The sequence below is a fragment of the Lutra lutra genome, chromosome 12, assembly GCF_902655055.1.
Source record: "Lutra lutra chromosome 12, mLutLut1.2, whole genome shotgun sequence".
Lineage (NCBI taxonomy): Eukaryota > Metazoa > Chordata > Mammalia > Carnivora > Mustelidae > Lutra > Lutra lutra.
This window is the reverse complement of record NC_062289.1, coordinates 83,357,019-83,368,278: the sequence shown is the minus strand read 5'-3', so window position 1 is coordinate 83,368,278 and position 11,260 is coordinate 83,357,019. Positions and strand designations below refer to the sequence as shown.

The window sequence follows — 11,260 nt, the reverse complement described above, 5'->3', positions numbered from 1 at the left end:
GGCGGAGGTCCGCAGTCGGCTGTCCGGTGGCCCCGGCGGCTCCCGGCCGGCCTCGTCTCTGCGCGTCCCGGGAGCGAGTGTGCTGCCGCGCTGCTCCGCTCGGTTCCCGGGTGGGAAGTGCCGGCCTGGGTCCGGACAGGGCTGGGCGCCACCCTCCGGGCTCCGGGTCCGCCCCGCTGCGAGCGCGGGGGCGGAGGCGGGCGCGCCCGGGAGCGGTGCGGACCCGCGCCCGGTGGCCGTTGCCGGGGCGCCCGTTGCCAGGGGCGTCGTTGCCACGGACGCCGCCCGTCGCTGGGCTCCTGGGGCGCCATCGGGCCCTGCGCGGCGCCATGGACGACCTGCGGGTGCTGTGGATGCGCGACCGCATCTACACGGCCTTCGGCCTCACAGACCCCCGGCTCTTCGAGGAGCTGCTGAACCGCAACGACGGCGAGGTGGAGGACCTCATCCTGCACTTCCTCAACCAGACCAGCGACGAGGAGGGCGCCTTGCCGCTCTTCTTCTACCGCAAGGTGGTGCCCGAAGAGGTGGAGGTGGAGATCGGTGAGCCTCCCCGACGCCGCCCGGACTTCCCACGGCTCGCCGGCCGCTTTCCGAGCCGCGTACACTGACACCTGCTTAGCCCAGTGTCCCCGGCTGGATGGCCCCGTTCTAGGCAGAAGCAGATCTCAGACCCCGGGTTCAATCCTGGGCCCTCGGAAGGGTGCTCGGAAGTCTGCCTTGGACTGTGACCTGTTTCTGCGCTGTCTCTGACTCGCTTCCCCATTCTTTCCCTCCTTTTCTGGCTCTTCTGCCACCGTCGCGACGTCGCGAGAATGCCATCGCACCCCTGCCGAGCATCCTGTCCCCAGAGACTCACAGCTGCGATCCTGGAGGCACCGGAATGGCGTTGGGTTCTGGATGGAGGTGGGGAGGGGGCCCTCCCCGCCCCCAGCTCCGTGGCTCCCATTGTCACTCTCTGTTTATTAAGACACTTGGGCAGTTTCGTTGGCTGCTTTATGGGGCTCTGGCCTGTCCACAGGAACTGGAGTGGGGCCACTGTCGGCCCCTTCATCCCTCTTTTCTTTCTCACTCTGTCCCTGCCCCAAGCAAGACTTCTCTTGGCTCCCAGTTTAAAATTATAGGAATGGCGACAAGTAGATGCTGGTATGGGTGGTGGCAGGAAAGACGGGTGTCTGCAACTAACAGCGCTGGCCCAAGCCGCTGTTCTAATAGGTAGGCCTGCGCTTCTAGAAATAACAAAATGGAATCAGGCTATGTCAGGAAAGGACTCACTTAAATTTTAAAAAATGGCACTAAGTATTACTGAAGGGCATCCTCTCAAAGATTCCCATGACATAGAATTATATAAAGTAAGGAGTGAAAAGGCAAGCCCTCTCTATCCCTTAAGTCCCACTCCCGTTCCTGTAGGTAACCACTACAGTTAGTCGTGTGTCCTGCCAGATCTTTCCCGGAATCAATCAATCAAGCAATCATCTGTATCTTCTCTATATAATAATACATAATTTCCAAAATCAATCGTACTATATATATTATTTTGTGACTTGTCTCCCTCAAATACATCTTGAGAATTTTTCATATCAATACCTAAAGATCTATCTACCTTTAGTAGGTTTTAAGTACATCGATATACCATATTTTATCCATTCCCTAAATAAAATATTTACCTTTCCGTAGTATTTTTTTTTCCCACAAACAAGGTAACAATGCCCATGCATCTTTGCGCCTTGTATATTTCCGTGGGAGGGGTTAGGAAAGAATTACTGGTTTCCTAGGTGTGTGCATTTACACAATGGGGGTAGGTTGCCAAACTGGTCCGGAGAAAGGGCCTGCCTATCCACACCCAACAGTGGCCGGGTGCCTGTCCGCCAACAGTCCTGCCTGCATTGGAACTGTCAATCTTTTTCGTATCTGCCAATCCCATAGATGATGGGGACTGCGCTTGCTTAATCTATAGTACATTTTTGAAAAAGAATTATTAATTTGAGAGAGAGAGAGAGACAGACAGATGGCCGTGGGGGAGGGGCAGAGGGAGAATCCTGAACCAGACTCCCTGGGGAGTGAGGGGCTCCACCTGGCGCTGATCTCAGGACTCTGGTATCAAGATCTTAGCCGAAGGCAGATGCTTGACCCACGGAGCCACCCAGGTGCCCCCTATATTACATTTTAAATAATAATTAGTGGAGTTGAGCCTCTTTTTTATGCCTGCTGACCGCTTGGATTTCTGGGGCCTGGTGAAAACATCGGGTCATTCTGCGACCTTGACTTTCGGCTCAGGGGAATTTGCACGGGTCTTCCTTTGGTGTCACTTAGACGTGTCTGGGGTAACTGGGACATTTCGATGTGACTGCGTTGGTTCGGAAAGTGGCACCAGTCCAGGAGGGCAGGGAAGGAGGAGCAAGGAGACAGAAGGTTCCTGATGGGCAGGTGGCAGGTGTAACAACGCCGGGAACTCGCACCCGAGGCCGTCTTAACGCGAGAGGAGCGGGTCTCCCTCTGCCCGCCAGCAGCCTAGGGTGCGCGGCAGGGTCGCCCGGGGTCAGTGCACCGGCCGAGCTGCACCCAAGGGCGGGAGGGGGAGGGGCTCCCCGTCCTCGCCCTGACCTTCCCCCGGGACTGTCGCAGGCGCGGGGCTCGGGGGACCAGTGGCCTCCGGTGTTTCGTGGGGTGGGACAGCCACGTGTAACTTTTTTCTTCCATGCTGGAGGCGGTCAAGAGGGCGACGTGGTGCCTGCGGCGACGGTGACCGAGACGACCGAGGCGACCGAGGCGACCGAGGCAACGGAGGAGGAAGGCGAGGAGGAAGAAGAGGACGCTCAGAAAGTCGAGGCGGGGGGTGAGTCGGCGAGGAGAGGGCGGGGGCGCGGTGCGGGGTCCGGAGTCGGGTGCTGGCTGTGCGGGGCGCGGGATCCGCGCGCTGGGGGCCGCCCTCTGCCCTGGGGCCTCAGTGGGCCGTGCAGGGGTGGGCGGCCTTTTTCTTTTCCCCTTTCCCCCTTTCCCTTCCTTTCCGTTGTTATGTGATTTCATTTTATTTCTGGGGCTTTTCTACTATTCTCTAACTGAGCTTTCTTTTTGCCTCTCATTCCTGAAATTATTTTACCTTTTTTGAGGGGGGCAGTTGCATGTATTATTTAAAAATTTTATTAAGTTTTTTTTTAAAGATTTTATTTATTTATTTGACAGAGATCACAAGTAGGCAGAGAGGCAGGCAGAGAGAGAGAGGTGGAGGCAGGCTCCCTGCGGAGCAGAGAGCCCGACGCGGGGCTCGATCCCAGGACGCGGGGCTCGATCCCAGGACGCGGGGCTCGATCCCAGGACGCGGGGCTCGATCCCAGGACACTGGGATCATGACCTGAGCCGAAGGCAGAGGCTTAACCCACTGAGCCACCCAGGCGCCCCTTATTAAGTTTTTAAACTTAATTTCAGTGTGGTTGACTGTTCTATTAGCGTCAGGTGTACGGAATCGTGCTTCCATGCCGCTGTCCATCCCCCGTGCTCCTCAGGACACGTGCCCTCCTTCCTCCCCGCACCTGCCTCCCCTCTGATAACCATCGCTGTGTTCTCTGCAGTCAAGGGTCTGTTTCTTGGTTTGTCTCTTTTTCCCTTCATTCCTTTTTGTTTCTTAAGTGCCACATATGAATGAAATCATACGATACTCCTCTTCCCCAGCTGACTTATCTCACTGAACAGTCTATGCTCTAGCTCCCTCTGTGTTGCGGCAGATGGCAAGCTTTTGTTCTTTTTGTCTGTCAACGGACACTCGACACTCGGGCTGCTTCCATTGTTACTGTAGATAAAGCTGCTGTAAACACAGGGGTGCATGTATCCTTTTGAATTAGTGTTCTTGTATTCTTTGGGTAAATACCCAGTAGTGCAATTGCTGGGTTGTAGGGCAGTTTTTTTTTTTTCCCCCAATTTAAAAGCGATTAACATATAGTGTATTATTCCTTTCAGAGGTCCAGACCTGTGATGCATCAGTCTTATGCATAGCACCCAGGGCTCATCGCATCCCGTGCCCTCCTTAATGTCCATCACCCAGTGACCCCCATAACCCCCACAGCAACCCTCAGTTTGTTTCCTAGAGTTAAGAGCCTCTTGTGGTTTGTCTTTCTCTGATTTATTTTTACCTTTTTTTTTTTAAGATTTTATTTATTTGACAGAACACAAGTAGGTAGAGAGGCAGGCAGAGAGAGAGGAGGAAGCAGGCTCCCCACTGAGCAGAGAGCCCAATGCGGGGCTCGATCTCAGGACCCTGGGATCATGACCTGAGCCGAAGGCAGAGGCTTTAACCCACGGAGCCACCCAGGTGCCCCTTATTTTACCTTTCTGAGGCTCCTCCATACTGTCCCCCAGAGTGGCTACGCCGGCTAGCGTTGCCACCAGCAGTGCCGGCGGCCCCCTTTCTCCACTTCTCGCCAACACCTGTTGTGCCTTGTGTTTGTAACGGAGGCCGTTCTGATGGGTCGGAGGCGGTCTCTCACTGCGGCTGTGATGCGCGTTTCCCCGATGCCGAGCACCTTTTCACGTGTCTTTTCGCCCTTTTATGGGGTGGGGGGGGTCGAGGTTCTTAGGGGTGCCTTGGGCCCTCGCGGGGCATTTGGTGATGTCTGGAGACGTTTTGGTGGTCACCACTGGAGGGTGGGTGCTGGCAGCGTATGGAGGGTAGAGGCCAGGCATGATGTCAAACAGCCTAAAAGGCACAGCATAAGGCCCACAACAAAGAATAATTCAGCCTCAAAGGCCAGCAGGGCAGAGGCTGAGAAAACCGTGCTCCAGACCCTGCGCGTCCCCAGTAGGGCTAAGCAGCCCTCCGGCCACGCTTACCCCGGGAGTCACCAGAGGTTGCAGGGTAGACACCTCACTTTCCCAAGATTCCGAATATTTGAAGATCAGAGGGAGAAGGGGTGTTTTGGCAATGTGCTCTGTCTCTGCTAGTTGTCCTCTTTTCAGAAGTACTCATTGTTAACCACAGTCTCGTCCCCTCTGTGGTGCAGATTGCAGAGAGAGGGCTGTGAGGGAGGAAACACAGGCTGTGCCCGTTCACGCTCAGGGAGGCGAGGTTGGATTTGATGAGACAGACGGCGGGGATGAGGGTCGCAGCCGTACTCCCTGTGAGGCTCCAAAAAGACCCACCAATCAGTCTCTGGGTGGGAAAGACCTCCGTGGAAGGAGGCTGCTCAGAGAGAAAGGTCAGGGAGGTCTTCTCAACAAAGCAAATGAACGTTCCTTCCAAGCGGATGTTTAAGTGCATTTTTTTTTTTTGTGATAAAATATACAGAACCTAAAACTGAACCATGAAAACTTCAGCTGCATTCAGTTGGTGCATTTGTAAGGGTGTTTTTGGCTACAGGCCGTTACTGGTGCTCTAATAACGTCGACACGGCTGCCTATGGACTGTCTCCTCCCCTGGTCCCTGGGTCGGGCACTGAGCCACACCACCATCGAATCCTCCAGAATCTGACCACTCAATGTTATTGCCCCCGTTTTACGGATGAGAAAACCGAGAGCAGACCAGTAGACCCCACACACTGATTTGATTCCAAAGCCACCCTGGTGTCACATGGCGACTTTTGCAGTAAGAGCCGAACCACTTCGGGGACTTCTCTCCCTTCTCTGTGATCGCTGGATGCGTCGGTAACTCCCAGAGTTGTGAACGATGGGTTCTGAGGTTTCCAGATCTGTATCGATAACAGTAGACTGGAGAGAGACACATTCATTTTTAGATTACTTCTCTTTTCATCCCCCACTAATTTCAAGTTTCACAGAGAAAATAGAATAAATGCTAATATGTGAGCTGTCATCCTCTTCCTAGTAATAAAACTCCCTGGTAAGTGAAAATCTCAGAGAAGTCACCTATTGCACATGGTAGCTGGGATGTACAGGTGCACACACACACTCCCCTACCCACACACATACACACACGCATTAAATTTCTGGCTGAGAACCCATCCATCGGAAACACAAAGAACCTTCATCATTCTAACGCACATCAAAGCTCTGATAGGATTCATTTGTAAAAAAACGTATGTGTAGGGGCACCTGGGTGGCTCAGTGCTTAAGCCTCTCCTTCAGCTCAGGTCATGATCTCAGGGTCCTGGGATTGAGTCCCACATGGGGCTCTCTGCTCTGCAGGAAGCCTGCTTCCTCCTCTCTCTCTCTCTCTCTGCCTGCCTCTCTGCCCACTTGTGATCTCTCTCTGTCAAATAAATAAAAAAAAAATCTTAAAAAAAACAAAAAAAATGTATGTGTAGCTTTTTGGTAACACATCCATGGAATGAGCTATGTTGTTGCACAAGAGGCAGGTCTGGTTTGACAGCAGGAACTCTGCTTGCCTGATTATTTCCGTTTGCACACTGAATAATGTTTTGCAGCTAAGAATTTGCCTGTGAGAATCGATTCCGTAAATCAGCCTATACCTGGCCTAGAGAACGAAGACGTGGACAAAGAGATTTTGGAAGACCTCCCCGTCAAGGTACATCTGGCTCTTTCTCCTCTCTGGTAGGGTAACGGGAACTCCCCCACTTTGAGTCTGTGTGACTGGTAGTTCGTACGGGGAACATATCTGGAGTAGAGACAGTAGAATCCTGGTTTCGCGTCCCCGTAGCTACCCGCAGATTGAATGATTTGCTAGAATGAGTCCCAGGACGCAGAAAAACGCTTATACACGCAGTTGTAATTCATTTCAGTGAGAGGATGCAGAGTAGAATCAACAAAGAAAAAGGAATGTGGGGCAGAGTCCGGAAGAAAAAGGAGCCCGAGCTCCCGGGAGGGTGGCCTGGATGGGCTGCGTCTCCCAGCAAGGATGTGCGAGAACATGTAGGACGTCAGGGCAGCTCACCCGAGCCTTGCTGTCCGGAGTTTCTACTAGGCATCCGCCACGTGGGTGTGGAGGGCCCATCGCTAGCCTGCAGGAGGTCGGGCTGATCTAATGGGACCAGGGCCCCAGGCAAACAGAAACGGGCATTCACCACCCATCACGCAGCTGGTAAAAACTACCCGGCATGACCCAGAGCCCCCGGCACACAAACGCACTGCTATCAGGTAGGCTGATCCAAAACCAGAGGTGATCACCCAGGAGCTAGCAAAGGACCCGCTTGAAAACCTTGGGAACGTGCAGAGTTTGGGCAACCCAGGGCTGCAGAGTTAACCATTTACTTCACAGACCCCAGGGGTGGAGCTTAAAGCCAGGACCTGAACATCTGGCCTGCTCTGTGCCCCGCGAAATTCCCTCTGATCTGCTCCACGCACGTACCCCGCCCCGGAAACCACATTCTAGGCTGGTTGTTGCAATTTCTAGCTTTGGGAAGCTCTGTCTGGACTTCTCCCAGGTCAAGTGTGGCTGCATTGGTCGGTTACTAGAAGAGTCAGGCTGAGCGCTGAAGTCTGGGTGTGCTGTCACATGCGTGTGTGTTTGTGTGCGCGCGTGCATGTGCACGCGTGTGCGTGTGGCCCGCTAGTGCCTGTTTTCAGCCGGGGAGCTCAGGAGGCGCAGAGAGGAGGGCTCCGGTGTGCCTGAACGCTAGCTCGTCTCGGTGAGCGGGTGTCCATCATTCTGATGCTCCTTTTGTCCCCCACGTTTCAGAAAACCATTCAGCACACTGTGAATAAGACCTACCTCAATGTGTTGTGTACTCCTGTTCCCGAGGAGTTCCTGAACCAGAACGTGGTGTATTTTCTCAGAAATACAAAAGGTATATTTCTGGTGTGTGTGCGTGAGTGTGGGTGGGTATGCACCCGGGTGTGTGTCTGTGAGATCCTTAATTTTTACACTTTCTTAAGACTACGACTCTTTCCTTTTTGGACAGCAAGTCCTCATTACTCGAGGGTTCCATATTTGTGAATTCACCTCCTTGCTCACACTTTTTTATAACCCCCAAATCAATCCTTGTGGTGGCTTGGGGTCATTGATGGACGTGCATAGCACGGGGAAACATTTGACTTTTTTAAATTTTATTTTTAAATTCTCTACACCCAATGTGGGGCTTGAACTCATGACCCTGAGATCAAACCTTGCATGTCCCACCAGCCAGGTGCCCCTTAATAAGGGGGAAATGTTTGAGTCCCTGAATATGTGTGTGCTTGGCTGTGAGTGGACACGGGGACACATGTGAACTCTTGCAACAACCGTCTTCATTGTGATTGCTTTAGTGCCACGGTTTTCACCTTTTTTGGTGCTCCTTGTTGGTGATTTTGTGGTTTCAGATGGCATCAAGCATAGTCCTGAAGTGCCACCCGGTGTTCCCGAGCACGAGAAGGCTATGACGTTTCTTGTGGTGGACACAGGTGTATCAGAGACGCTTAGTTCAGGCATGAGTTAGTGTTGGCTGAGCTCACCGTTAACGGATCAGCCGTGCACGTTAAGTAAGTTGTCTGCAAACAGAAACACAAGCAGAGCCCGGTTTACAGTGTTGACGGCTGCTGAAAGTGGGACCAGAGGCTGCAGAACTCGAACCCCACAGGTCCTACGGGAGCCGTGGCTCGGTATTCGCGGATTCCTTGTTCGGGTGACGTGGGGAACAGAACTGCCGTGACTAACAAGAACTGGCTGTGTAAATGTAGTTTTAGTTCTGCTGTGACAAAGGGAGAGGGATGCCAAATGAGGGGACCCTGAGTTGTAGGATGAGCTCTGGGGCTTTCTCCGTGTGGCCGTGTGATTTAAGACCGAGCTTGGAAGCCAAGTTCATCCCATGGGGTCATTTTTGGGCAGGATTTTTCCACTGTGCATTCCTGCATGGGTGTTTCTAGTGCCCCTCCTCCCCCCACCTGCCCTCAATCCAGGGGTTGTCACTCTCCTGTCTCCTCTGACCCCTAACCCTTCCTCCTGCCTTACTTAATTTGGGCTGACTCTCCACTCTTCCCGCCTGGGTTTTCCCCATTTCTTCCACCTTTGCCTCCACATGGGGGCTGTGCATAGCTACGCTTTAGGATTCACCATAAATTCTGGGACAAACATTTATGTGGCTTTCTTTTTTCTCTTTTGAACTTGGATGGCGTTCTGGATGCACAGGCTGTGAGCTGGGCAGCCGCGGGGACCCCCTCGGGCTTTATTACTGCTTGTTCTTGTCATCTCTGTGTCTCTACAGTCTGCATTCATTGAGATCAGGCTCTTTCTTTCACATTCTGGGTTCTTAGGTACCTTCCCTTTAAGTTTACTTGACTAAAGAGGAGTTTGATATACAGAACTGCACAACGTGGGTCTGAAGCCAGTGAAATGACTGCCTTCATTATGCTTGTCCTGTTTCTGTTTTGTTTCCCAACGAGGTTGAGGAAAGAGCCCAAGGGACCTTCAGTAGGTCTCCCCTGCTCAGTGATGTTTGGCCCGGCAGAGTAAAGACCTGTAAAATAAAACCTGGCAGAAGGGTTGGCTGTCACCAAATCTGTCTTTAAAAATACTCTTAACTCAGAAGGGACTCTGATAATGAACTGGGAAGGCATTGCTGGGAATGGGGACCCAGGCAAAGCAAGGAGCCCAGCAAACATTTCTAGAAAACACGACCATGTCTCTCCGCCGGTCCGGGTAGCTCCCTGGGGCTGCTGGTGGCAGCCCAAGGGGACCCCAGCATGTCAGGCTTACCTCAGTGTCTCACGGGCCGAGGGATTCGTCCGACAAGACATCAGCAGCATGTTGAGTCTGTGCCTGGAATGTTTCTGGGTAGCTACTCGGGAAGAAGGAGTAGAGTCCCAGACGCTTGGGAGAGTTTACCTGCCTGCCACGTGCCCACGCGACTCAGCCTCGCATCTCTTCCCACAGAGATGATCTCCGAGGCGACGGACATGAAGGAAGCCATGGAGATCATGCCTGAGACGCTGGAGTATGGGATCATCAATGCCAACGTGCTCACCTTTCTGAAGAATGTCATATGTCAGGTAACTGTGCACAAGGAAGGGATCTTGGCATTTTGTAAGGTTCAGGCCCTCTGGTTCTTTTATGCCACACGTAAAGTTCATGAGCCCTTCCGTCCCAGTGTCCCCCTTCCGTCCCAGTGCCGTTGGGGGCCCCAGCAGTAGAGCAGTGAGCAGCATGGACTAGATCTTGGTGCTCTAGGAGCTGATACTGGGGGAAAGACTTGAAACAGATTCCTAAGCTGGAAAGTATCAGGTGGCATGAGTTTAGTAGACCCTAGTACTGTGAGAGAAACGGACTCTGTGTGTATGCGCACACGTGTGTGTTTGTGTGTGCAGGGAGTGGTGGTAAGGGATGGCCTCATGGAGGTGGCGAGGTCTGATAGACAATGAAAAAAACCCTCGTGAATAGACTAAGTCTTTAATGATAAGTTTCTGGGGAAGTGTAACAGGGTGGGGCTCAGGGGGGCCAGGAAAGGCCCTTCTGAGGTTGTGACATTGAGTTGAGACCTGAATTAGGTGAAGGTGTCAGACATGTGAAGATCTGGGGGGAGGACTTCCTGGGCAGAGAAGGTAGCATGTGCAAAAGTCCTGAGGCAGGAGCAGACCTAGCCTGGTGCAGGAATAGAAGGAGGGCCGTGCGGCTGGAGAGGCGTGGGGAAGGTTGGAAAGGCAGGTAGTTGTTCAGCAGTGGAACAACATGATTGGGTTTGCATCGTTCCTCTGGCTGTGGTGTGAAACTTATACGGTGGGAGCAGGGGGTAGGGACAAAAGCCGAAGGGAAGAGTAGACCGGCAGGAGGCCTTGGAAGAGTCTGGAGGGGGATGATTGTCTAGACTGGAGTTCAATCAGGGGAGGGGGTAGGAGGCAGGCAGTGTCCCCTCTACTGGGGAGAGGACACGTTGAACGTCACTGTGAGTATGCGGTCAGCAGAATCCAGACTGTGAAACTGCATGTTCTGGGCTCTTCAGTCAATGGGAAGTTGGCGTATGATGTCTTAGACCATGAATCTAGGTTTCAGAAGAAAAGGTCTAGCTCAACCAACCAACGCACGGGCATTTTTTCATCATTTTTATGTGGGTGAAGCTTCTGTTATTAAATTCAAGTGACTTTATAAATGCATGTTGCTGTTCTCAGATGAATGTCCAAAGGACTGTGTCCTCAGACCCTCCCTTATTTCAGATTTTTATTGAAGTAAACTCTATGCCCCACATGGGGCTTGAACTCGCAACCCCGAGATCAAGAGTCACACACTCTATCCACAACAGCCTCAGCCAGCCGTGCGCCCTCCCTCCCCTTCTTTATTGTAACCTCCCGTGAACTAGCCTGGGGCTGAGCGGACTGGCTGACACTAGTTTTGTCTCTTGTTTGTGCCCGGCCGTCTCGTGGCCCGTGCAGCCAGAGGAATGCAGGGTTT

The 11,260-nt window shown here is 52.8% G+C and overlaps 1 protein-coding gene across 1 annotated transcript in view; it reads left to right on the top strand.

The window, feature by feature from the left end:
* The first annotated feature begins 295 nt into the window (after positions 1 to 295).
* DNAH10 (dynein axonemal heavy chain 10) overlaps positions 296 to 11,260 on the top strand; it is a 134,711-nt gene continuing 123,746 nt past the window's right edge. Inside the window, exons 1-5 of the mRNA XM_047697233.1 lie at positions 296 to 543; positions 2,708 to 2,836; positions 6,411 to 6,472; positions 7,583 to 7,691; positions 9,752 to 9,867. Coding sequence (XP_047553189.1) covers positions 330 to 543; positions 2,708 to 2,836; positions 6,411 to 6,472; positions 7,583 to 7,691; positions 9,752 to 9,867 — 630 coding nt within the window. The 5' untranslated portion in view covers positions 296 to 329. The remainder of the gene's footprint in view (positions 544 to 2,707; positions 2,837 to 6,410; positions 6,473 to 7,582; positions 7,692 to 9,751; positions 9,868 to 11,260) is intronic.